This window comes from Delphinus delphis, chromosome 2, assembly GCF_949987515.2.
Source record: "Delphinus delphis chromosome 2, mDelDel1.2, whole genome shotgun sequence".
In the NCBI taxonomy this organism is placed as follows: domain Eukaryota; kingdom Metazoa; phylum Chordata; class Mammalia; order Artiodactyla; family Delphinidae; genus Delphinus; species Delphinus delphis.
Genome location: NC_082684.1, coordinates 152565792 through 152593711, shown reverse-complemented (window position 1 = coordinate 152593711; position 27920 = coordinate 152565792). Strand labels below are relative to the sequence as shown.

At 38.9% G+C, this 27920-nt stretch overlaps 2 protein-coding genes across 4 annotated transcripts in view; both read left to right on the top strand.

Annotated features, from left to right (window-relative positions):
- The window catches only part of LOC132421005 (dihydrodiol dehydrogenase 3), a 42112-nt gene extending 41765 nt beyond the window's left edge, over positions 1 to 347 (top strand). The window contains exon 11 of the mRNA XM_060005977.1: positions 273 to 347. Within this exon, the coding sequence (XP_059861960.1) occupies positions 273 to 345 (73 nt within the window). The 3' untranslated portion in view covers positions 346 to 347. The remainder of the gene's footprint in view (positions 1 to 272) is intronic.
- On the top strand, positions 265 to 27254 carry LOC132421006 (aldo-keto reductase family 1 member C3-like). 3 transcript variants are annotated; one of them, XM_060005982.1, is made up of 11 exons: positions 281 to 353; positions 10178 to 10304; positions 11547 to 11689; positions 13362 to 13529; positions 15560 to 15676; positions 16375 to 16452; positions 17436 to 17558; positions 22095 to 22204; positions 22917 to 23082; positions 23670 to 23752; positions 27021 to 27254. In XM_060005982.1, exons 3-11 carry the CDS (start codon positions 11603 to 11605, stop codon positions 27061 to 27063), a joined length of 975 nt encoding a protein of 324 aa, XP_059861965.1. In that variant the 5' UTR covers positions 281 to 353; positions 10178 to 10304; positions 11547 to 11602; the 3' UTR covers positions 27064 to 27254. The 3 variants fall into 3 exon arrangements, with proteins under 3 accessions (XP_059861964.1, XP_059861962.1, XP_059861965.1); XM_060005981.1 differs by lacking the exon at positions 10178 to 10304 and having other exon boundaries at positions 265 to 353; XM_060005979.1 differs by lacking the exon at positions 10178 to 10304 and having other exon boundaries at positions 265 to 353; positions 11544 to 11689.
- The last annotated feature ends 666 nt before the right edge of the window (positions 27255 to 27920 follow it).

Here is a 27920-nt window from a genome sequence, read left to right as displayed (position 1 = left end):
ATGTTTCATGATTTCCCTAACTCCTCCCAAATTTATTATAATTTAACTTGCTTACAAGTTTTTCCTTTATGGCTAATGTTGAGCAAGATAATAAATTATATAAAATATTTATCTTTCGGGGGGAGTTACATTGTGATAGTTCTTTAAAAGTTATACACTGGGTGAAAGATATAACCCCTCCAACAGTCTGTTTGCATACTGCAAAAACTATCAATAATTAACCTCCACTAAGCACCTTGCCAGCATGTCTTTTTTTTTGTTACCCTTTTCAGGATTGCACCCTTGTCAGGACTGGATATTCTTATTATAAAGCAAAGAAGAAGAAATGAAATAATTTTTTTCTGATTGAAAAGGTAAAAAAGCAAATTTTCTTTCATTGTGAAGTTTTATTTCTTTACTAAAGTTTAACATTTTGAAAAACGCTCATTAATCATTCCTTTAAATTGTGTGTGTGTATGTGTGTATGTGTGGTGTAGAGTAGTGTAAGATAGCTAAGTGTTTCAGACGATGTTTGGTCAACAAGGGGCTTCGGGCTTCCCTGGTGGCGCAGTGGTTGAGAGTCCGCCTGCCGATGCAGGGGACACGGGTTCGTGCCCCGGTCCGGGAAGATCCCACATGCCGCAGAGCGGCTAGGCCCGTGAGCTATGGCCGCTGAGCCTGTGCGTCCGGAGCCTGTGCTCCGCAACGGGAGAGGCCACAACAGTGAGAGGCCCGCATACAGCGAAAAAAAAAAAAAAAAGGAGCTTCATCATTGGAAAAACAAGAAAGATATTGGTATGTGGAGGTTTCTAGTCCAGCATATGGTTAATAATTGTTCAACATTCTCTTATAATAATTTACAATAATGTAAGTGTAACAGGAATTTAAAATTTACTCATTAAAAATATGAGTTAAAATTTTGCAAAAAATTAATGATGTCTTTATTATTTTGTAACACTTTACTTAAGACCACTCTGATAGAAGTACAACCAAGTTAACTGGCTTCAATTCTCTTCTTACTCCATGGGTACTGCTTTAACCTTGCTTCTCCTCCAACATATTTCCTAATAGCTGGTCAGTACAGTTGGGGTGTTACCTTCCATCTGTTGTAACAAATGTCCCACAGTAATGCAAAATGCTAATAACAGGGCAAAGTGGGGGGCGGGGAGAGGGGGGTATGAGAACTTGCGGTACTTTGTATACAATTTCCTTGTCACTCTAAAACTACTCTAAAAACAGTCTCTTATTAAAAATAAACAATGTATTGTCCAATTTTTATTCTTTCTAACAGTTTATTACCCTTAATTAAAAAGGAAACTTTTTTGAGAGTCTAAGAGTCAGATTTTGTGATTATCTCATGACAACACCCTTAAAGGATTTGATACACCTGTAGTCAAATTGTCAGTGTTTCTAATAGTTCTCAGGTCTATGGAGGTGAAGTGGAATGGGAAATAGGCCATTCTTTTGTCATCATCTACATCTTAGCAAAGTAGGTTAGAAGGTTTCCAGGCTTATTCACATGAGACTGTGTGGAATAGTTTTGGAGAAACTCATTTTCAAAGGGGCATTTCCCTCCTAAGGACAGTGGAATCAGACCTCAAGGAACTTTCCATTTCTGTGAATTTACTTGCTTATCTCTGCTCTTTTGTGGCAGCTCTCTTTGTCCAGACATTTCCTGCCTGCACAGCATTTAGAGATGTCAAAATTCTTTCATAACCTGCACAGCAAAGTAACTATTTCATTCCATGCTGACTTGCAGTACCACAAAGATAAAGAACAGATATTCCCTGGACCTATAGGAAGTTTCAAGATAAAGCCTGAGATGGCATGGCTTATGAATGGCACCCATGCCCAAGGCAGACTGAACGAATAGCTTAGTGGTTGTAGAACTGAGCCAACTGGGACAAAATTCCTAGTTCGGTGATAATATCTGTATTTTATTCTTTGGAATCAAAGCTGTCAAAAACAGTCTTTGCCAACAAGAGCCTAGGGAAATTGCAATTCCAAACACTATGGGCTTGAGATATCATGGAATTCATTCAAGAGATTCAGCTAGGATACTCCCAGTAAAATACTAAAAGGTCATACCAATATTGGCCTATTTGGAATTGATGTTAGGAAACCTGACATTTGGACTGCAATAATCCTAAATCTTAACATAAGACCTGGAACCACAAGAGTTACCACAAAACCCCAAGACATGCAGGCACAAGATTGTTTCTCAAATGAAAAATAACGATGCAAATGAGGGAATCTACCACCATAGAACAGAACCAAAAGATGTAACAAATAGGAAAAAAAATCACACAAGAAGACATAAAAATAATAATGTAATATGAGCATGATGTAAAAATAATGTGGTTTGGCATTCTCAAAGGAAATTAAGAAGGGACAAACATTTATGAAAGGAGAAGAAAACTAAGTAAGTAAAAAAAAAAAAAAGACAGATGGGAGAAAGAACTAATTGGAAGTCTTATGAAAAATAAATTATCTGAATGAAAAAAGGAAACCTTCAATAGATGCAAGAAGCAGATTAGACACAGCAGCTGTTAATTTTTATTTAAATGAGTGATTGTTTTTAATGCCTATTTGATGTCTCTTTATCTGGAAGAGACAAATTCTAAACCTGAAATGAGTGAATCAATGAATTTGTCTGTTTGAATCTTCCTTTCCAGTTTAGATGCCTTTTATTTCTTTTTCTTGTCTAACTGATCTGGGTTAAGACTTCCAATACTATGTTGAATAAGAGTGGTGAGAGTGAGCATCCTTGCATTGTTCCTGATCTTAGAGGGACAGTCTTCATTTTTTCACCATTTAGTATAATGTTTGCTGTGGGTCTGTCATATATGGCCTTTATTATGTTCAGGTACATTCCTTTTATACCCATTTTTTTGACAGTTTTTACTATAAATGAGTATTGAATCTTAGATGCATTTTCTGCATCTATTGAGATGAACATATGGTTTCCATCCTTCATTTTGTTAACATGGTGAATCATTGTTTTATTTGTGAATATTGAATCATCCTTGCATCCCTGGAATAAATCCCACTTGATCATGATGTATGATCCTCTTAATGTATCGTTGTATTCAGTTTGCTAATATTTTTCTGAGGATTTTTGTATCTATGTTTATCAGAGATATTGGCCTGTAATTTTCTTTTTTTTATGTTGTCCTTGTCTGGTCTGGTATCAGGGTAATGTTGGCCTCATAAAATGAGTTAGGAAGTGTTCCCAATTTTTTCTAAGATTGTGAGAAGGATAGGAGTTAAATATTTTTGAATGTTTGGTAGAATTCACCTGTGAAGCTGTATGGTCCTGGATTTTTGTTTCTTGGGAGGTTTTTGATTACTCTTTCGATCTCTTTGCTAGTGATCAGTTTATTCAAATTTTCTATTTCATCATAATTCAGTCTGAGAAGGTTGCATGATTCTAAGAATTTGTGCATTTCTTCTAGGTTGTCCAATATGTTGTCATATAACTGCTCATAATATTCTCTTATAATCCATTGAATTTCTGTGATATCTGTTGTTATTTCTCCTCTTTTTTTCTGATTTTATTTATCAGAGACTTCTCTTTTTTTCTTAGTCTAGTTAAAAGCTTGTCAATTTTGTTTATCTTTCCAAAGAACTAGCTCTTAGTCACTGATATTTCTATTGTCTTTTTAGTCTGTATTTCACTTAGCTCTGATTTTTATTTTCTTCCTTCTACTGACTTTGGGCTTCATTTGTTCTAGTTTTTTAGTTCCTTTAGGTATAAGTTTAGTTTGTTTATTTGAGATTTTTCTCATTTCTTGAGGTGGATCTGTATTGCCATAAACTTCTCTCCTGTTACCACTTTTGCTGCATCCCATAGATTTTGGTACACTGTATTCTCATTTTCATTTGTCTTCAGGTAATTTTTGATTTCTTCATTGAAAAGAAGAAATCAAAACTTGTTTACTAGCATGTTGTTCAGTCTCCACATATTTGTGATTTTTCTAGCTTTCTTGTTGTAGCTGATTTCTAGCTTCAGACCATAGTTATCAGAAAAGATGTTTGATATGATTTCAATCTTCTTAAATTTATTGAAATTTATTTTGTGTCCCAACATATGGTCTGTCTTTGAGAAAGTCCCATGTGCACTTGAGAAGAATGTGTATTCTGCTGCATTTGGATGGAATGTTCTGTACAAATTTATCAAATCCATCTGGTCTTATGTTTAATTTAAGGCCTCTGTTTCCTTGTTGACTTTATGTCTGGATGACCTATGCAATGACATTAGTGAGGTGTTAGCTATTATTGTGCTGCCATCAATTCCTCCCTTTAGGTCTGTTAATAATTTATGTGTTTTGTTGCTCCTATGTTGGGTGCATATATATTAATCACTGTTATGTCTTTGTGATGAATTGTTCCCTTTATCATTATATAATGTCCGTCTTTGTCTCTTGTTACCTTTTTAAGCTTGAGGTCTATTTCCTCTGATATGAGTGTGGCTACACCTGCTTTCTTTTGGCCGCTATTTGCTTGGAGTATCATTTTCCAACCCTTCACTTTTAGCCTGTGTTTGTTTTTAGAGCTGAGGTGAGTCTCCGGGAGGTAGCATATAGATGGGTCTGGTTTTTAATCCAGCCAGCCACTGTGTGTCTTTTGATTGGTGAATTCAATCCATTTACATTTAGGGTGATTATTGGTAGATGAGGACTTAGTAATGCCATGTTATCTTTTGTTTTCTCATTGCTCTATATCTCCATTATTTCTTTTTTCTTGTGTTCTGTCTCCCATTTTGGTTTGGTGGTTTTCTATGGTGTTTTTCAGTTTCTTTCTTTTTTTTAAAATGTTTCATGTCTCTGCTCTGGGTTTATGTTTTGTGGTTACCACGAGGTTTGCATACATCTCATAGATAAAATAGTCCTTTTCCTGCTGATAGCATCTATTTTCGTTTGCCTATACAAGTTCTGTTCTTTTCCACTTCCCTTTTATGTTTTTCTTGCCTCAAATTATCCCTTTTATGTTGTGAGTTTGTTACCAAATTGAAGTAGCTATAGTTATTTTTTCTGCTTTTTCCCCCTTTTAACCTTTATGCTATAATAAAGCATTTTTTAAAAACCTATTCTGATATAGAGTTTAAACTTTCTGATTAACTCTGTCTATCACCTTGCTCAAAGTTTTGCCTTTTTGTTTCTGGTACAAGAGCTCCTTTTGACATTTCTTGTAAAGCAGGAAAATTTGATGAACGTCCTCAACTTTTGTTTGTCTGGGAAAATCTTTATTTTGCCTTCATATTTGAATGATAACTTTGCTGGGTATTCTTGGCTGACAGTTTTTATCTTTCAGTATTTTGAAAATGTCATTCCACCCTTCTCCCTTCCCCCCAGCCTATTAAGTTTCTGTTGAGAAATCTGCTGATAGCCTAATGGAGGTTCCTTTGTAGGTTACCATCCTTTGTTCCCTGGCTGCCATTTTCTTTGTTGTTGACTTTTGACAGGTTTTTTTTTTTTTTTTTGCGGTACGCGGGCCTCTCACTGCTGCGGCCTCTCCCGTTGCAGAGCACAGGCTCTGGATGCCCAGGCTCAGCGGCCATGGCTCACGGGCCCAGCTGCTCCACGGCATGTGAGATCTTCCTGGACCGGGGCACAAACCCGTGTCCCCTGCATCGGCAGGCGGACTCCCAACCACTGCGCCACCAGGGAAGCCCTGACAGTTTTAAGATAACCTTGGAGAAGGTCTTTTTGCAAATATAACATGGGCTGATTAACTGAGTCCCCTACTTATTTTCCCAGAGTCTTGGTGAATCCAAGAGCCCTGTAACCCCACCCACCACAATACCTTCCCAGTGTCCTCTGGGAAACTGTCTCAGTGTTTACGTCTGCTTTTTCACATTCAAGGTTGGATATATACTAGATATCCACTTAGAGGTAAGTACCAAAATCTTTACATAGAGGAAACAATTCTCTGAAGTCAGGGATTCTCCCTTTCTTGGAGTGGAACCATGTCCAGTAACTCACAGTGAATTATAGTACATATAATTGTACTCTTGGTCTTCTTTTGTTTTTTGTTTACAACATTTCACAACATTTACAATATTGTGTCAGTTTCAGGTGTACTGCTAAGTGAATCTGTTATACATATACATATATCCGCTCTTTTTTTGATTATTTTCCCATATAGGTTATAACAGAGTATTGAGTAGAGTTCTCTGTGCTATACAGTAGGTCCTTGCTAGTTATCTATCTTATATATAGTAGTGTGTACGTGTCACCTCTTGGTCTTTTAAGTGATTATATTGACTGGTTTATCCTTTGCTGTCTCTGTAATTTGATATTGCTTACTGAATTATTTTATTTATACATAAAGAAAAAAGATAAGTATATAATTTTAAATATATACATAAATGATCATATATTTGCTTTTTTTTTTTTTTTTGCGGTACGCGGGCCTCTCACTGTTGTGGCCTCTCCCGTCGCGGAGCACAGGCTCCGGACGCGCAGGCTCAGCGGCCATGGCTCACGGGCCCAGCCGCTCCCTCTCAACCACTGCGCCACCAGGGAAGCCCCATATATTTGCTTTTTCGTTGAATTTTTTTCTTTTTGCCCTTTTTGTCCCCCATGCCCTCTTTTTCCCCCTTCACTCGTTTCAGCAACACTTCACAATAATGAATGTTAACAGCTTAATATGCACTTCCTATATTTTCTCCAGGCTTATATAATATATACCTATATATACATTTATATACACAAACATATATGTATGTATATACGTACACATATACAACATATGGAAATTATTTGTCATGTTTTAACAAAACCAGATCCTGTGTTCAGCACATGGAAACCACACTAGTGATCCACGGTTGGTTGAACCTACAGAGGCAGAACTGCAGATATAAAAGGGAGACTGCAAAGTTATATGTGGATTTTCAACAGTGCTTGGGTTGGCGCCCCTAACCCCTGCATTGTTGGAGGGTTAACTATATATATACGGTGTATTTGTCTTCTATTCCATCAATGACAAAAGTCTTTAGTACATTCTAGTAAATTATTTTTACTAGAATCTCTGTATTTGTTAATATATTTGCATCTTCCAAGATGTTTTTACTATAGTCAATTCTAAACTATGTATATTTTCAGTAACATCTTTTTTTTTTCAAATTAGCAGGGCTTTTCTTATTAATTAATTAATTAATTAATTTTTGCTGTGTTGGGTCTTCGTTTCTGTGCGAGGGCTTTCTCTAGTTGTGGCAAGCGGGGGCCACTCGTCATCGCGGTGCGCGGGCCTCTCACTGTCGCGGCCTCTCTTGTTTCAGAGCACAGGCTCCACACGCGCAGGCTCAGCAGCTGTGGCTCACGGGCCTAGTTGCTCTGCGGCATGTGGGATCCTCCCAGACCAGGGCTCGAACCCGTGTTCCCTGCATTAGCAGGCAGATTCTCAACCGCTGCGCCACCAGGGAAGCCCCGCAGTAACATCTTTTTCATTATCAGATTTTAATGAAATGATATTAGTATTTTGCAACACAAAAATTAGTGGGGATTTTTTTGAAAATTAACTTTATTTCTATCTTACCAGATCTTAGAGTAAAACAATACTTTCAAAGATCAACCCAAAGAATTTATAGAGTGTCCTCAGGAAAAACGGCAGAATTGGAAGCACCAGGAATCCATCTCTCTACCCTGACAAAAGTTATATTGGTAGAATCTGTCTGAAGTAAATATTTTAGAACTCTAGAATCTATTTGAAGTCTTGCTGCATCCAGAACAAAGCTTGGCTGGTAAACTGCAGTTAGTACCGGTCAGTTACAGCCCTCAGGGTGGTGTTTACCCACAGCCCACCGACCAGACCTGGGACAGGCAGCTGTGAGGAAGGAAACCGAGGTTCTGGTGTGATTTGCTGGATCCAGGGTGGGAAATAAGGAGCTTGTCTTCCACATATCAGTGTTCTGTGTTCTGACGGTAGGTTGTTGCTCTGATTGATGAAGTACAAACAAGGCTGCTGCCATTATTTTATACCTCACAAGCTGAAGTGGCTTCCCAGGGATCTAAATAGGCCATTTCTGCTTTGGGGGGCATTCAGAAAACACTTGTTTAACGCATTAGCTTTCTGGAGGGGGTAGTGTCGATTTATGGCCCCTGTAGGCTACTTAGCTGTACAAAACAGATGACAACGCAGTGATATTACAGAGTAGTTTAGCCAAATTCTCAACAAAGCCATATATGAAAAAAGTCAAGGTAACATCATACTCAATGGTATGATGAAAGACTGAAAGCTTTCCTCCTAAGATCGAGAATGAAAGAGGATGCCTATTTTTACCTCAGCTATTCAGCATCATACTGGACATTCTAGCCAGAGCCATCAGACAAGAAAAAAAAATAAAAACCATCCAAATTGGAAAGAAAGGGTTAAACCATCTCTGATCACAGATGACATGATTCAACATACAGAAAACCCCAAAGAGTTCACAAGAAAACTACTAGAGCTAATAAATTCAGCAGAGTTGTAGGGTACAAGGTAAATACAGATAAACACACAATCAGTTGTGGTTCTATACATCAACACTGAACAAGCCAAAAGGAAAATTTGTAACAGGTATATTGTTTTTGTTGGTTCTGGGTATAGATAGTGGTGGTGGTTCTACATCATTGTGAATATATTTAATGCCACTGGATTGTACACTTAAGGGTGGTTAAAATGAAAAATATTATGTTATGTATATTTCATCACAGTTAAAAGATAATAATCTACGGAAAGATAATTATAGATATTATAATAATGTCAGCTAATTGTGTAGAGCAGAGATCCACAAACCATGACCTGCAGGCACAGCTCACTGCCTGGTTTTGAATAGTCCATGAGGTAAAAATGGTTTATACATTTTTCTAACGGCTGAAAAATCCAAAAGAAAAATAATATTTCATGACATATAAACTTACGTGAATTTCGGGCTTCCCTGGTGGTGCAGTGGTTGAGAATCCACCTGCCGATGCAGGGGACATGGATTCGTGCCCTGGTCCGGGAAGATCCCATATGCCGCAGAGCGGCTGGGCCCGTGAGCCATGGCCGTTGAGCCTGTGCGTCTGGAGCCTGTGCTCCACAACGGGAGAGGCCACACAGTGAGAAGCCTGCGTACTGCAAAAAAAAAAAAAATTATGTGAATTTCAACTTTAAGTATTCATGAAGGGTTTTTTTGAGCAAAAAATTAGCCCAAATTGCTGAATTTGGATGATTGATTTATGCTTAGTAGGGCCCTAGTATGGTTGACTCTCTGAGAATGATTCAAATCCAAGCCACTGATTATCAAACGAACTTCTCTTTTTATGGTAAAGCTTCACTTTCTATATGCTTTTTAAAATGTCCATGCATTTTGTCCTTCTCACAGGTTTTAGTATTGTTGCAATACTGGTATCTCCTGAATTGACATGACTTTTAGAGTTTCCATTTATCAGTGTTATATAACCCTTTATATTTAATTACCTCTCTTCCATGCTGTTGAACTCTTCTGGTACTTGGAGAATGTGACTGGCCATTAAAGTGTTTAACTTTCATTTCGTGTGAATAATTACAGATGGGATTGATTGTTCCTGTACTCGGCACACTTTTAGTACTGATTGGATTGCTTTCAATTTCCTGCTTACGAAAACAAAGTACACAACTCTACTTTATAATCTGACATTAGTATAGAAGAGAAATTACTCATTTAGATGAAGAGAAATTACTACACTTCCCTTCCCTAACATTAAAGTCAGCGATAAATTAAATGTATTTTTTTGTTCATCCTTCTTTTGTATTTCAACTGCCTTTTCCTGAACTTCATCTTAATTTTCTTTTCAGTATAATTATGAATTCATGGCTTTCCATAGACTCAACTTTTTCCAAATAACAATATTAATAACATTGCTTTCATTTTCGAATTGTCATAATTTCCAGCAGAATTCCCTCAGCAGATGCCATTTGTTACTAGTTGTTGCTGGCGCCAAGGTAACCACCCCCGATTTTTGGCAACAACATAATATTCAGCCCTGTCCTAAATTTTCCTGATGCAAGATAAAAATAACCACTCTCTAAGAAGACAGATTTCTTTTAGAGGGAAATAGACTCTGGTCATTAGTATTGCACATGTGCTACTGGATATTATTTGCATCTTTTAGGAGAAATGGAGCTGGAAACATTATTTCAAAGGCATGAATTCATATAATTTTTCTAATTTAATATGTTATGTTTCTTACAGCGTGAAGGAGTTGTTTAAAGGAAATTAAAATAAAATGGAGGAATAAGCAGGCAAATAGGAACTCAGGTTTAAAGAATGTTGAGAATAAGTACTGAGGGGAGAACTGCAGAGAGGCTGAATCAAGGAGGTCTGTATCAAAGTCCACAAAATTAGGGTATTCCCTAATTGTACGTTCCTTGGTGTGACCTGTGGAACAAAGGGAAGGTACCAGTAGCTGAGCTGGCTTTGTGAAAGCTTAAAGGTTGCTGAAGAATTTCTAAACTCAGGAAGACAGGGGGACTTCCCTGGTGGTACAGTGGTAAAGACTCGGCACTTCCACTGCAGGGAGTGCAGGTTCAATCCCTGGTCAGGGAACTAGGATCCCGCCTGCCATGCGGCGAGGCCAAAAATAAATAAATAAATAAATAAATAAATACTCAGCAAGACAGAGATAGAAGCAGTTGTAGGCAGTGGGGCCAACGTCAGAGGTCAGAGTAAAAGGACAAGGAGGTTGGGCTTCCCTGGTGGTGCAGTGGTTGAGAGTCCGCCTGCCGATTCAGGGGACGCGGGTTCGTGCCCCGGTCCGGGAGGATCCCACACGCCGCGGAACGGCTGCGCCCGTGAGCCATGGCCGCTGAGCCTGCGCGTCCGGAGCCTGTGCTCCGCAATGGGGGAGGCCACAGCAGTGAGAGGCCCGCGTACTGCAAAAAAAAAAAAAAAAAGAATTACTCATAATAGCCAAAAGGTAGAAAAAGCAAAATGTTTATCAACTGATGAATATATAAATAAAATGTGTCATATCCATACAGTGGGATGTTATTTAGCCATAAAATGGACTGAAGTACTGATACAAGTTTCAACATGGACAAACCTTGAAAACATTATGCTAAGTGAAAGAAGGCAGTCAGAAAATGCCACATATTGTATGAGAGCATTAATATCAGATGTCTAGAATAGGCAGATCTATAGAGACAGAAAGCAATTGCCAGGAGTTGAAGGGAAGGACGGGTGGGGACTTGTTTCTAATGATTGTGGGTTTCTTTGGGGATGATGAAAATGTTCTAAAGTTGTGTAGTGGTAACAACTCTATGAATATACTAAAAACCACTGAATTGTATACTTTAAAGGGGGTGATTTTTTTAAGCTTTTTATTTTACATTGGAGTATAGTTGATTAACAATGTTGTGTTAGTTTTAGGTGTCCAGCAAAGTGATTCAGTTATACATATACATGTATCTATTCTTTTTCAAGTTCTTTACCCATCTAAGTTGTTACATAATATTGAGCAGAGTTCCTTAAAGGGGGGGATTTTATGATATGTGAATATTATCTCATTAAAGCTGTTAAAAAAATAACAATTTAATTGAATACTATTTTCTTCCCTCAGCAGATTTCTCTTAATAAAGAGGAAAATTAGTGTTTGTTTAGCCAGAAGAGTGAGAGAAGATGAGTCAAACGAGACTTTTTTCTTTAAAGATGAATGATGGATTCTTCATGCCTATGCTGGGATTGGGCACTTCTGCCCCTCCTCAGGTAATCAGAATGGTATTGGAGATGGAGGAGTAGCAGACTTGGGTCCTGATCAAGACCAGTCACTGTGTGAATTTGGGAAATTCAGATGGACCACACTTTCTTAATGTGTAGTACGCTTCTCTCCAGGTTAGGTTATTTTGTGCATTGTCAGTGCTTTTCAAATTTTAATAGGCATGAAAATACCTGAGGATCTTGTTTAAAATGCAGACTTTGGGGCTCTGCCCACAAAGGTTCTGATTCATTCGATCTGGGATGAGTCTCAAAAATCCACATTTCTAACGAGCTGGCAAGTGATTCTGATGCTATAGCAAGAGATACAGAAGTTCTTCATCTTTCAGCAATTCAGGGGTGGGTCCATCTTTTCCCTTTATTCTCATTTGCTATCCAGTTGTAGCCATTCCACAGTAGATTAGAATCAGTGAAACCCAGTTGTCTTGATTACCACGTATCAGAGATGTTGCCACAAATTTCTTGTGATGAAGTTTCTCTGTAATTTCTAATGTCCAAGTTGTCCCCAACCACCTCCAATTGTAGAGCATCCAGAGAAATCTCGGGGGCAAAAGGACCTGGAGAAAGAGAGACAAGATTCAACTTAGAGGGAGTTTTGGTGGTCTGAGGTGAAAATAGTCTCTTACAGGTCAGGCTGTGAATACTGTGCTGTAGGGAGAGGCATGTGGCACTTGGAAGTTCTCTCTCTGTTTGGAAGACTGAACTTCATGCTTGATTCCCAGCAGGAGAGCCACGTGGAGTGTGATGTTGAGGTCTGTAACAAGGACACTAGCATGGACTGTTGCTTTCACTTTGACTTGGCTCTTTCATCTGTGGACAGTCAGTTCATCCCCATGGGACTGGTCAATTCATCAGGAGTTGCAAATTAAAAAAATATACCCAAAAGACCTTTTAATTACTGAGTGAAGTAGAGGGGATAATGGAGCTGTGAAAATGATAGGTAACTTCAGAAGTCCAGCCTGGTGGTCCAGCAGAACAATAGGCAGCTAAGAAGAATAACAAAATTGTGAAGGAGAATATTAGCTAAGGATGAACTTAGTAACCAAAGAAGGAATTAATTATAAGATATTTTTAAGTGAAAAAAAAGAGGGTTTTGTTTTTGTTTTTGTTTTTTACATTTTAGTTCTTCCTCAAATGTTGTGTGAAGTGTTTCTCCAATTTTACAAAGGTAAATCAAAAATTTATTCTCTCTGAAGTTACATCTTCATCGCATTGATCATTTTTTGGCATTGGATTTCCGGGTTGAAACCAGTTTAATGATCTCTTACAGAGTGAGTTAATTTAGAAAGGTAAATCTATATATTGTGTAAATCTATACATGTATATAGTGTAAGTCCAGAAATAGAGAGTTCATGATGTGATGTGCTGGGACCAGCTCATGAGCTCAAAGATTCAACTGTAAGAGTCTTTTCCCAGCATCGGTTGCGTGAAATTAGCAATGGTGGGAATAGTTCCACCATAGAAACTGGCTAATACTACAAATCAGGACTCCTTCAGAGTCAGTTGTTAAATATTTACTGCCGGTCATAGGTCAACATTAAGCTTTGTCACCACTAGCTCTTAACCCTTAGAAAAACAATGGGTTCTGCTGACTAGCTCTGCTTATGGAATTGGTCATCTGTTCCTGAATCAAGTAGGTCTTTATCTTTTCATGCTCTTCTAGGTTGCTAAGAGTGAGGTAGAAAAGGCCATTAAGAGAGCAATCGACATAGGCTACCGCCATATTGATTCAGCTTATATGTACCAAAATGAAGAAGAAATTGGGAGAGCCATCCAGATGAAGATTGCAGATGGCACTGTGAAGAGGGGTGACTTATTCTACACCACAAAGGTATTGTGTATAGTCGCATATGTATCTGTGGAAGCTCACTCTTAGCTGAATCATTTCTTGGCATATGTCTTTTCTCATTGGTTTAATTCTCATTCACTCTCAGACCTTGAACTATGAGAAGGCTGGTTTGGAACAGCTAGATAGGAATGTGGGTTCTGTGGTCAGACTTCCTATATTTGAATCCAGGTTCTGCCACTTACTTTGGACAAACTAAAGTCTGTCCCTTAGTTTCCCAAGCTGTAAATGAAGATAACAATATTTGTCTCACAGGATTTTTATGAGTATTACTTCAAAAAAATACATGTAAATCTTTAAAAATATTTAATGTATTTTAAATGTTCAAAAATACTAGCTGTTATTATTATCATATGTTTTCAAACTCAGGGATGGATTTGGCTTTTCCAACTCTGTTATATTCAAGTTGTTTTTTTTTTTTTTTTGCGGTACGCGGGCCTCTCACTGTTGTGGCCTCTCCAGTTGTGGAGCACAGGCTCTGGACGTGCAGGCTTAGCGGCCATGGCTCACGGGCCCAGCTGCTCCGCAGCATGTGGGATCTTCCTGGACCGGGGCACGAACCCATGTCCCCTGCATCAGCAGGCGGACTCTCAACCACTGCGCCACCAGGGAAGCCCTATACTCAAGTTTTGATGAAGCGACAATCTTTCTTAGCTGTAGTGTGAGGTAAAGCAATTTAGTCAGAAAGTGTAGGCTTTTGGAAACTTACAATCAAATTTTAGTTTTTTAATATTCTATATATTTGACTTTGTGAAATTTCTTAACCAAAAAAAGTCTTTTAACCTCTTTAAGTCTTAGTCTTTATATCTCAGTCTATTGCGCTGTCAATAGACATTTATTTCTCTTTCCTATGAGGTAGGAAAAATAATATAATACCACGGAACTGATATAAGGATAACATTCATGTTTATAAAAGTATTTCTAATGCATTTTTTAAACTTTCAAGCCACTTTTACTAATATAATTTATATCCACTGATATCACATCTGAAACAAATAAAAGAACTTAGTATTTAAGTTGGATTGGAAATGGAACACAAGAGGAATTTTCCCCATCGTGTTCATTGAACTGACTACTGCTAGAAAAAAAGCATTTGAATTTGAGGTAAAGTAGCCCAAGAGGAGGGAGTTGGTGTCCATGATAGTGAACCCTATACTGGTCTATGAATGGATATTTCTTCCTTCTAGCTCCAGAATGTGAATCTCTCCACACTTTGTTTAGATGAGGTATTGCTAGAGCACTACCCTCTTAACTCTCAGCTTTAATCTTCTTTACATGGGATCCGTTTGTTTCCTTACCTGTAGTTATTTTGATGGATTTTCCTTAGATTATTACTTCTTAAAATGAAGTAACTAAAATGCCCTCCCCCCCAAATTCCTAAAGGGCCTAGCTTTCTTTGGCAAACCTAACAACTGAATGCAGCCAAGATAGAATTTCCTGAATCACAATCACTTGATGTGCTTGTTTCAAATGCAGTTTCCCAGGGACCTCCCTGGTGGTCAGGTGATTAAGACTTCCCCTTCCAATGCAGGGGGTGTGGGTTCAATCCCTGGTCAGGGAGCTAAGATCCCACATGCCTTGGGGCCAAAAAATCAAAACATAAAACAGAAGCAATATTGTAACAAAATTGATAAAGACTTTAAATATGGTCCATATCAAAAATTCTTAAAAAAATAAAATGCAGTTTCCCAGCAAAGTCTCCAGATATTAAAATTTATGATGTTTGAGGGAGAACCCAGGGATATATCTTGCACAAACAAACCAAATAATTCTTTTTTGTATTTTCAGTATTGAGAGCATCTGTGTAAGACCATATTTTAACTTTCTACCATGTTTTCTTAATTCAATGTGAAAATAAGCTCTGATGATAAAGAATCCTGAGCTTCACAGGATGACTTGTCACTTCCCAACGACCACGAGCGGGTTTTTGGTTGTTGTTGTTTATTTGCCATTGTATTAATCTCTCCTAAATATTCTTAAATAATCCCACCCCACTTCTCTTTCCACCACTGCAGTTGTGGAGCACCTTTTTCCGTCCAGAATTGGTCCAAACTTGCCTGGAAAGCTCACTGAGGAAACTTCAACTGAGCTACGTGGATCTTTATCTTATTCATTTCCCAATAGCTATGAAGGTTAGCGAAAGTTATTTTACTTTGGTTATCAACATCATTAGTAGCTAAATAAAAAGAGGATATAGTTTGTGAAAATGAGAAGAATCATATATAATACTTTAATATTCTCTCTTTTTGTTTTTTCTTTTTTCTGCAACTATCCCTATCCCAGTTTATTATTCCAGCCCCAGACTGATGGGTTTACTGGTTCCAATGTATTTGCCTTGATCTTGTGGACAACTATGTATATTTTCAAGTCCCTGTACTCTTGAATTTCAACCTCATGCCCACTGGTGTCTGGGGAACGTGCCAGTGTAGAGACCTGTGAAGGCACAGAAAATTTAAGGAGGATGAGACTCAGCCCTTGAGATGGTGACAAGTCCCTCTCTCAAAAGACCACCTCCAGGTGGAAAGCAGGGACGGAAGAGCTTTATCCCACAAGGATCTGGGACAAAGGAGCCCATTCAGCTATGGTACCACTCTGGGCTCTCACTAGGATGGGGTCTTGGGTATCTCAAGTTGTCCTTGACACAAACAATATTTATTAAACCTTTAGGGGTTAAAAACATTTCTAGGAACTGTACTTTCTCAATGTACTACCATTCCTTTCAAGAATAAGGATAGATGGTTCCATTAGCCTCAAGGTCTAAAGGCTCCAAACATATTGGCTGAGGCCAGACATAGCTTGATCCAACCTCTTCTTCTTTCCTATGTTCCAGCCTGGGGAGGACTTTTTCCCAAAGGACACACATGGAAACATCATTTTTGACACAGTGGATCTCTGTACCACATGGGAGGTGAGTGCAGCTCCAAAGAGGCCATGTCTCTGCACCTTGGGGCGGAGAGGACAGAAAAGGAATTGAGGAGAGGAGGATGTAGTCCAATTCTGCCCCCTGTGTAGACTTGGGCAAGTCCCTGAACGTCCCTCTACCTCAGTTTCACATTTCTTCTATTTAGTAATTCAATAAGTGGTTATTGAGTGCTTATGATTACTGAGTACTTCTAAGTACTCAAGCTACATCCATGAACAAAACCAAGGTCTCTGACCCCATAGAGTGGTAGATGCTACTGGTGGGGGGGAAGGATGCAGTGGTGTAAGAAAGAGTAAGGGAACTGAGTGTGCCAGGCTGGGTTTGGGGCACAGATAGGCAATTAAAAACAGAATGGACAGGGCAGGCCTCTTTGAGAAGGTGGCATTTGACCAAAGACTTGCAGGAAATTGATTAAATGGATAATGAAATTGATTAATTGATTAATGGATTAAGTAGATTAAGTGGGTATCTGGAGGAAGAGTGACGCAGGCATAAAGAAAATCAAGGCAAAGATTTTAAGATAGGAGAGAGCTTACCATGTTCAAAAACCAGCAAAGGGGCATGTGTGGCTGGAACAGAGTGAATTTGGTGGTCAATAATAGGAAATGAGGTCAAAGAGAAAACAAGGAGCTGGTGGTCTGGGAGATGGCATGGCCACTTCCTGTTTCCCAGGCTGCACCTGACTCAACCTCCATTCTCCTGGCGCTTGTTCTGATATTGTTCTATCATATTATTTTAGGTGCTAGCTAAAGATCGCACTGGATCTCTTAGCCCTGCCTTGGCTGCTTGCATTCTTACTCTATCTCCTTACCCATTTCAAAAACTATTTTATTTCTCATTCTCCTCCTATTGGCCAATTCTTGTCTTATTTACTGACAACTGCATCACGTATTGTCTCCCATCCACAGCATGCTACCATTTGTTATGCTTCTCTAGCCAGTTACTCCTCACCACCTCTTCCTCCCCAGGCCCTGGAGAAGTGTAAGGATGCAGGACTGGCCAAGTCCATTGGGGTGTCCAACTTTAACTGCAAGCAGTTGGAGATGATCCTGAACAAGCCAGGGCTCAAGTACAAGCCCGTCTGCAACCAGGTGAACCCCACCAATTGGCCCCCCAACCTCTTGTCCCTCATCATCATCTTACTCTTTTCTCACTTCAACAAAGTCACCAATGGCGCTCCCCTCTCATGTACTGTACCTTTGGACACTAGCTGCTGATGTTACTATTGTAACTGTTTTGGCACTTTTTAACAATTGAGTCGTTTTAAATTAAGGTATGTAGTTTTTAGACATATGCTATTGCACACTTAATAGACCACAGTGTAGTGTAAACATCACTTTTTATGTTTACTGGGAAACTGAAAAATATGTGGCTCCTTTATTGCAATATTTGCTTTATTGTGATGGCTTGGAACTGAACCTGCAGTATCTCCAAGGTTTGCCTGAACAGGTAGCAAATAAGCATATGAAAAATTGTTAAACATCACATATCATTAGAGATTTGCAAATTAAGACAAAAGTGAGATACAATAGTTCTCTCTAATCTGTGGGATAAGACACCTCCCCCCACCCACCACCACCACAGTGGATGCCCCAAACCATACCATGGATATTACTGAACACTATATAGACTATATTTTTTCCTATATGTACATGCCTATGATAAAGTTTAATTTTAATTAAGTACAGTAATGGGACTTCCCTGGAAGTCCAGTGGTTGACTCTGTGCTTCCAATGCAGGGGGTGCAGGTTCGATCCCTGGTCAGGGAACTAAGCACAGTAAGAGAATATTTGATTTGTTAATTATGGTGTATCACAGTGATTGATTCGCATATATTGAAGAATCCTTGAATCCTTGGGATAAATCCCACTTGATCATGGTGTATGATCTTTTTAATGTGTTGTTGGATTCCGTTTGTTAGAATTTTGTTGAGGATTTTTGCATTTATGTTCGTCAGTGATATTGGTCTGTAATTTTCTTTTTTTGTGATATCTTTGTCTGGTTTTGGTATTAGGGTGATTGTGGCCTCATAGAACTAGTCTGGGAGTGTTCTTTCCTCTGCAGTTTTTTGGAAGAGTTTGAGAAGGATAGGTGTTAGCTCTTCTCTAAATGTTTGATATAATTCTCCTGTGAAGCCATCTGGTCCTGGACTTTTGTTTGCTGGAAGATTTCTAATTACAGTTTCAATTTCATTACTTGTGATTGGTCTGATTATATTCTCTAATTCTTCTTGGTTCAGTCTTGGAAATTTGTACAAACCATATGGTCATCTCAGTAGATGCAGAAAAAGCTTTTGACAAAATTCAACAAACTCTCCAGAAAGTGGGCATAGAGGGAACCTACCTCAACATAATAAAGGTCATATGCAACAAACCCACAGCAAACATTATTCTCAATGGTGAAAAACTGAAAGCATTTCCTCTAAGATCAGGAACAAGTCAAGGATGTCCATTCTTGCCACTATTATTCAGCATAGTTTTGGAAGTCCTAGCCAAGGCAATCAGAGAAGAAAAAGAAATACAAATTGGAAAAGAAGAAGTAAAACTGTCACTGTTTGCAGATGACAATATACTGTACATAGAAAATCTAAAAGATGCTACCAGAAAATTACTAGAGCTAATCAATGAATTTGGTAAAGTAGCAGGATACAAAATTAATGCACAGAAATCTCTTGCATTCCTATACATTAACAATGAGAGATTAGAAAGAGAAATTAAGGAAACAATCCCATTTACCATCACAACAAAAAGAATAAAATACCTAGGAATAAACTTACCTAAGGGGCAAAAGACCTGTACTCAGAAAAGTGTAAATATAAGACCAGACACTATGAAACTCTTAGAGGAAAACAAAGGGAAAACACTGTTTGATATAAATCACAGCAAGATCTTTTTTGATCCACTTCCTAGAGTAATGACAATAAAAACAAAGATAAACAAATGGGATCTAGTGAAACTTAAAAGCTTTTGCACAGCAAAGGAAACCATAAACAAGACGAAAAGACATCCCTCAGAATGGGAGAAAATATTTGCAAACAAAGCAACTGACAAAGGATTAATCTCCAAAATATACAAACAGCTCATGCAGCTCAATATCAAAAAAACAAACAACCCAATCAAAAAATGGGCAGGAAAAAGAAAAAAGGGCTGGAGACCTATATAGACATTTCTCCAGAGAAGACATACAGATGGCCAAGAGGCATGTGAAAAATGCTCAACATCACTAATTATTAGAGAAATGCAAATCAAAACTACAATGAGGTATCATCTCACACCCGTCAGAATAGCCATCCTCAAAAAATCTACAAACAATAAATGCTGGAGAGGGTGTGGAGAAAAGGGAACCCTCTTGCACTGTTGGTGGGAATGTAAAGTGATACAGCCACTATGGAGAACAGTATGCAGGTTTCTTAAAAAACTAAAAATAGAACTACCATATGACCAGTAATCCCACTACTGGGCATATACCCTGATAAAACCATAATTCAAAAAGACACATGCACCCCAATATTCATTGCAGCACTATTTACAATAGCCAGGACATGGAAACAACCTAAATGTCCATCGACAGATGAATGAATAAAGATGTGGTACATATATACAATGGAATATTACTCAGTCATAAAAAGGAACACAATTGGGTCATTTGTAGAGATGTGGATGGACCTAGAGTTTATCATACAGAGTGAAGTAAGTCAGAAAGAGAAAAACAAACATTGTATGTTAATGCACATATGTGGAATCTAGAAAAATGGTACAGATGAACCTATTTGCAGGGCAAGAATAGAGACACAGACGTAGAGTACAGACATGTGGACATGTCAGGTGGGGAAGGGGATGGTGGGATGAACTGGGAGATTAGGATTGACATAGATACACTACCATGTGTAAAATAGGTAGCTAGTGGGAACCTGCTGTATAGTACAGGGAGCTCAGCTCGATGCTCTGTGATGACCTAGATAGGTGGGATGGGGGCGGGGAGATCCAAGAGGGAGGAGATATATGTATACATATAGCTGATTCACTTTGTTTTACAGCAGAAACTAACACAACATTGTAAAGCAACTATACTCCAATAAAAAAAAGAGAGAGAGAGAGAGAGAGAATATTTGAATGGCCAGCATCACTAATTTTGTGTTTTGGGGACATTACTAAGTAAAATAAGGGTCACTTGAACACCAGCACTGCGATACCACAACAGATGATCTGATGGCTGCTAAGTGAGCAACAAGCTGGTAGCATATAGAGTGTGGGTACATTGAACAAAGGCATGATTCCTGTCTTGCATGGGATGGGGCAGGACAGCACAAGACTTCATGACACCATTTAGAACAGTGTGAAATGTAAAACTTATGAATTGTTTATTTCTGGAATTTTCCATTTAATATTTTCAGACCATGGTTGACTGTGGGTAGCTGAGACCACAGAGAGAAAAACCACAGATGGGGTAGGGCCACCCTCCTGCCATGTACCTGTTAAAAGTGTCCAAATCCAGAACCCTGACAACACCAAATGCTGGTGAGGATGTGGAGCAACAGGAACGCTCATTCATGGCTGATGGAAGTGCAACATGGTGCAGCCACTCTGCAAGACAGTTTGGCAGTTTCTTGCAAAACTAAACATACTCTTACCATATGATCCAGCATTGTAGTCCTTGGTATTTACCCAAAGGAGCTGAAAACACACAAACCTGAACATAGAGTTTTATAGCAGTTTTATTCATAATTGCCCAAACTTGGAAGCAACCAAGATGTCCCTCCATCCCTCCAGAGGTGAAAGGATAAACAAACTCTGGGACAGCCTTACAATGTAATATTATTTAGCAATTTAAAAGTGAGCTATCAAACTTAAATGCATATTGTTAAGTGAAAGAAGCCAATCTGAAAATTCTGCCTACTGTATGATTCCACCTCTATGACATTCTGGAAGAGGCAAAACTATGGAGACAGTAAAATGATCAGTGCTTGCCAGGGGTACAAAGGGACAGAAGGGTGGATGAATAGGTGGTACACAGGGGAAATCTTAGGACAGTATAACTATTATTCTGTTGGATGTTGTAATGAAAGATACACATCATCCATTTGTCAAAACCCATAGAATTTACATCACAAAGAATGCACCCTAATGTAAACTATGGGCTTTACTTAATAATAATCTGCCAATATTGACTCATCAATTTAAATAAATGTACCATACTAATGTAAGAGGCTAATAATAGGGGAAATTGGAGAGGGAATGAAGGGAAATATGGAAACTGTACTTTTTGTTCGATTTTTTCTGTAAAACCAAAAGTGCTCCAAAAAAAAAAAAAGAAAGAGGAAGGAAGAAGGAAAGGAAGGAAGGAAGGAAGAAAAGGGAAGAAAGAAAAGATCAGTGGTTGCAAAGGGTTCATGGGGAGGGAAGGAGGGATGAACAGGTAAAGCACAAGACATTTTTAGGCACTAAAACTATTGTGTTTGGTGCACCATGGGTACAGCTGTGGATGACGGTCACTTGCTGGCCCAAGTTCCTGGTATTTCTAAGTATTTCTGGTGCCGTGAATCTGTATTCACTGTATGTTCCTTGTAAATTTGGTGCTGGCAATCCTGCTGGTCCTACACTCCAATACTTCTGCTTGGCAATTTACAGGTGGAATGTCACCCTTACCTCAACCAGAGCAAACTGCTGGAGTTCTGCAAGTCCAAGAACATTCTCCTTGTTGCATATGCTACCTTGGGGTCTGACTTAAGGAAAAAATGGTAATGATCTCTATAAAGGTATTCCGACCCTAGATGCTGTGCCTTCTGGAGACATCTCTCAACGTCTGGAGGAAATTAAGTATAGTCAAGAGAAATCATCCATCTTTGCAAACCCTTTACCTAGCCTACATTGTGAGGACTCAATAAAACATTATTGAATAATAAAGTAATTATTACTGATTAAAATGTTCATCCAATTCAAAAGGTTTGGATTTAAAGAGTGACAAGGTAATTCCAAGCCATGATTCTGACACTTAGCAGTTGAGGGATATGAGACAAGTTACAACTTCTGTAAGTTTTAGTTTCTTTATCTCTTCAAGAGGAATATAGATGTGTACCTTTTAACAGTTGAGGACAAAATGGAGACAATTAGTTGAGAGCATTTTTTGCAATAGCAAATTCTTATAAAATTCTTGGTTATTATGATGGTGGTCATTGGGTCTTACTGTGGACAACAATTTTGTCTTCTTGACTTATTCAATCTTTTACTAAGTTTCTCAGAAATGTTTAAAAGATGAAAAAACTACCCGATTTTCCCTTTCTTTCCCTTGTCCTTCTTTGGATTTACCAAAAGAAGCCAAAGAAATATTGAGACAACCAGAAGGTAATGAGGAAGATTCTAGAGGATCAACCACCCCTAGCCTGAATGAACTATCCCCAAGTAGAATGGATACACAACCTCAGACACATAGCACCTCTGCCTCCCTCCCAGGGTGAAAAAGGACAATCCAGTTCTCCTGCAGGATCCAGTACTCAACACCATTGCTGAAAAGCACAGGCGAACTCCAGCCCAGGTCACCCTGCGCTATCAGCTGCAGAGAGGGGTGGCTGCTCTGGCCAAGAGCTTCAATGAGAAGAGGCTCAAGGAGAACTTCCAGGTACCTGCTAGGGTTTGGGGCAGCAGGGGGCTGACAGAAGCACATCGTTTTCCCTGGGATGGGTTACTTGGGAGGCTCCCAATGTGTATTGGGGCAAAGCTTATCTCCCTGTATATTCTATGCGTATATGTGCTATAGTTAACTGTCCTGTCCTCCAAATCCTACAAGCGAGGAGGCCTGGTGGTTGTAAAGAACAGTCGACAGAGCGTCAGGTTTGAGTCTCAGTCCTGGTTTTCACTCAGCAGTATGGCCCTGAGTAAATCATCCCTTGATTTCTTCAGCTAAAAAAATGAAGGAGTTAGCTGAAGTGAGACCTGGGCTCAAAAATCTCAAGGATTCCTTGGCTACCACCACAGCTATTCAATACAAGTCTCTGAGGGTGACCTGAATTGCTAACCTCAACTCTTTGAATGGACAAATGCCCATGACTTTTATCAGGGAATGAATCCCAAGTTCATGACAACTGTCTCATGAAACCTACATAAATTCCTACATAAATTTGTGTGTGTATCTGCATGTGGGGGGCATGTAGGGGCTGCAGTAATTGCCTCCAGGAAATTGAATTGATCTTCTCACGTTTCTGATAGGTTTTTGAATTCCAGTTGACCCCAGAGGATATGCAAAGTCTAGATGGCCTAAACAGAAACATGCGCTATTTTGAAGAAGATTCGTAAGTACCCTGTTCCATTGTAGATGCTGGGGGAGCAGGGTAATGAAGGAATTCCATTTATTCTAATCCACAAAGGGCAGGGTCTTCTCTTGCCTCTTCTTTTAGGGAAGTGGATGGAAAACATTTTTCCTTCAAGCCCTCATACCCCTGTTACTCCATGCCCCTCTGTCCTTCCTCTGCTTAAATTCCAGGATCAATCAATACGAGGACATCCTTTGCACATATTTTCAAGTCTCCTCTCTCTTCTTTGTCTTACTCATTGGTCTAAAACCTGGTTACATCCTGCTCTCTCTCCCTCTAGTTCATCAGATTTCCCCTCCCCATGAGATTACTCCTAGAGGCATTGGAACATTCCCTCATCTTCAAAGAAGCTCTGTCTCAAACTGACTTCATCTGCAGCTCACCCCACCATCCCCGTTTCTCCTTTTACAGCAAAACTTCTTGAAGAAGTCCATGCTTTCTTCCTCTCTTGTCTCTCTCCCCGTTCTCTTCTGAACCCACACAAACCAGGCATTGCCCTCCTCTCTGCCAAAGCTCCTCTTGTCAAGGTCAGCCATGACCTCCTCTTTGCTTAACCCAGCAGTGATTCTCATCCATCTTATTTTACCTAGTGGGTCACTCCTCCTAGAAACACTTTCTCAGCTATGCTCTCTTCACTGCAGATCTGGTTTCCCCTTATGCCCCATGCCATTCCTTCTCCTGGTCTTTGCAGGTGTCTCCTCATCAACCTGACCTCTTAACTTTGGAGTGACCTAAGGCTCAATCCTTGGACGTCTTCTCTTTTCTATCCACATCCTCATCCTTGGTACTTAATCTAGTCCCGTGCTCTAAACACTGGGTAAATATACACTCCCCCAAATTATATCCAGCCCAGACCTAGGCCCTGGACCAAGACTTGTATATCCATTTGCTCTACTCCACTCAAACTTATCAAGTCTACACTTGAGCTCATGATGCTACCTGCACCCACCCCACCCCCCCAAACCCCACATACCTCACATGCTTGTATCAGAATCTTCCTGATCAACTAACTGGCTGCTATTTGCTCTCTCTGCTTCTGTACTTTGTCTCTGCCCGTACTCACCAGAGTGAATGAGGTAAAAATGTAGGTCTGTATATGTTAATCCCAAACTCCTAATATCCCTCCCCCAACACCTTTCCCCTTTGGTAACCGTAAGTTTGTTTTCTATGTCTGTGAGTCTGTTTCTGTTTTGTAAATAAGTTCATTTGTATCATTCTTTTTAGATTCTACATATAAGTGATATCATATGATATTTATCTTTCTCTGTCTGACTTATTTAACATATACACGCTACTACATATAAAATATATAGTATAGGGAACTCTATTCAATATTCTGTAATAACCTATATGGGAAGAGAATCTGAAGAAGAATGGATATATGTATATGTATAACTAAATCACTTTGCTGCACACCTGAAACTAACACAAAATTGTAAATAAACTATACTCCAATATAAAATAAAAATTAAACTAAATCAAAAAAAATAAAAAATAAAAACACTACTATTTTCTGGAAAAAAAACCCCACAAAAAACAAACAAAAAAAATAGTAGGTCTGGTGGGGAAATCCTGTCTCGGTAACTGGTGGCCTGTCTTCTCACTCAGAGTAAAGGCCAGAGTCCTCACAAAACCTACAAAGTCCAGCAGGATATGGTCTCCCCATGCCTCTGCCTCTAAGTCCTGCTGTTCTGCCCCTTCTGACTCCAGTGCAGCCCAGTGGCCTCCTTGCTGTCCCCCACATGCATCAGGCCCATCTTGGGGCCTTTGCACTGTCTGTTCCCTCTGCCTAGAACGCTCTTCCTCCAAATACCTGGATGGTCACTCCTTCACCACTGTCAGTCTTAACTCAGATGGCACCTCTGTGACACCTTCTCTGTCACTTTATCTAAAAATGCAGCCCTGTACAGCCCTTCCTTCCCCTCCATCCTGCTCCCTTTTTCTCTTGGCCCACCTCCCTAATTAACATACCGTGTGGTTTGCTAACCTATTCTGTTTACTTTCTGTTTACCACAGAACGTTAGATTCGTAGGGAAGGAATTTTAAAAAACTGCCCCTCTCTGAGTAATTAGTAAATGTTTGTTGAATGAATAATATAAGAAAATGATAGACAGGGAAAAGTAAGGGACAGTGAAGAAGCAGGTAGTAATTTTTAACAATTAATATCAGTCATTTTAATCAACAATAATTATCCAGTGGTTTAGCATTGCCTACCTCGAAAATGATTACAGTAAGTCCCCTACATAAGAATGAGTCTCCTTCCGAGAGCGCATTTGTAAGTCCAACAAGGTTAGCCTAGGTACCCAATTAACACAATCGGCTATACAGTACTGCACTGTAATAGGTTTATAATTCTTCTCACACAAACATACATAACAAATAAACACAAAAAATAAAGAAAACATTTTTAATCTTACAGTACAGTACCTTGAAAAGTACAGTAGTACAGTACAACACCTGGCATCCAGGGGCTGGCATCGAGTGAACGGGCAAGAAGAGTTACTGCCTGCAGGAGGGAGAGGAGATGGGAGATGGTAGAGCTGAAGGATCATCAGTAGTAGGAGACAGCGGGCAAGCTGTAATTTCACTCATGCCTGACGTTGATGGAACGCACGTTCACAACTTTGAAAGTTTGCAACTTGAAGGTTTGCATATAGGGGACTTACTGTACTTTATATATACAAAGACAGTTCACTTCCTTTGCTAAAAATGGAAACCCCTGTTGAAGTGGCTTATATTATAATCACTCTGTCTCTAGATCTAATATATAATTTTTCACCCAACAAAGTCATAGGTAAATTATTTCTGAGTGCTTGAAAGAAATTGAACAACAGTGATATTCTTGTCACCTTCCACATCATCACCTTGAAATATTTGTTAACTTTAGGTATTAAACCAGATTGGCACTGTTTTAAAAGAGGAAGAACTTATTTCTGCCCTCTTGGGAGTTTATAATATCAACGCAAATAGTTTATCTCTTTAAGTTGTAGAATAATATACCTAAAAAATGGAATATATTGGTTTATTTTTGTGTGTGTGCCCAAGTGCATGTAAGTATATTTATTTTTACAGTGTGTTCATTACATTGTAATACAATTGTATATGGTTGTTATAAAACTTGTTGGGTTTGTACTTGTCCAAAAAAGAAAACTACATTAATTCTCATGCTTAAGCCAGTTTAAAAGAAACCTCTCTTTACCCAGCCCAGAAACAGTTACTTGACTAAGACTCTCCCTTTATCTTTTAGACTGTCTCATCATCCAAATTATCCATTTCATGTTGAATATTAACAGCAGTGTCTGTGGTTGCTCCAGAGTTCTCAGTTTTGGGTTGATGATTGGAGGACATCTCAAGGATGAGAACGTGCCTGCTTTGTTGCATGTCACTTAGCCTGATCAGGCTGGAGTCCCTGGAGCAGGAAATAAAAATCTCTAAACCCAGTCTTTTTCCCCCAAAGTAAATAAAGATACATTACAAACAATCCAACCTACTGCTGCTTTGGCTTTTTTGGTTTATCTGTTTTGTTTTGTTTCCCTGTATAACTGAGGTTGAAATGCTGTCAGCTCTGGAAGTGATCATAGGAGATATGGATCCCCCAGAAAAAGCTAACCATAGTATATTTTCCAAATTTTCGAAGTCTGGCTTTTCACCTGTCTGTAGTTCTTGTGTGTTTTTTCCCCTTTTGTTCTGTGAATTTGCTGCACTATATAATTTTATGAGACCTTTTAAAGGGATCTAAAACTTAATGAATACACAATACCCCAAATGTCCAGATTTCAATAAAAAATTACTCATTATACCTAAAACAAGGCATCAAATTGAATTAAAAAAGACAAGCTACAGATACCCACACCAAGATGACTGAGATATTAGAATTATCTTACCAAGATTTTAAAGCAGCCATCATGAAACTGTTTCAACAAGCCATTACAAACATACTGGGGACAAATGAAAAAGTAAAAAGTTTCAACAAGGAAATAGTGTCCTAGCAAAGAAATAGAAGACATAAAGAAAAACCTAATGGTAATTTTAGAACTGAAAAATACAATAATAAAAATTGAAAACTCAGTGGATAACCTCAGTAGATTTGAAGGAACAAAGGAAATAAACAGTGTGCTGGAAGATAGAGCGATATCAATTACCCAGT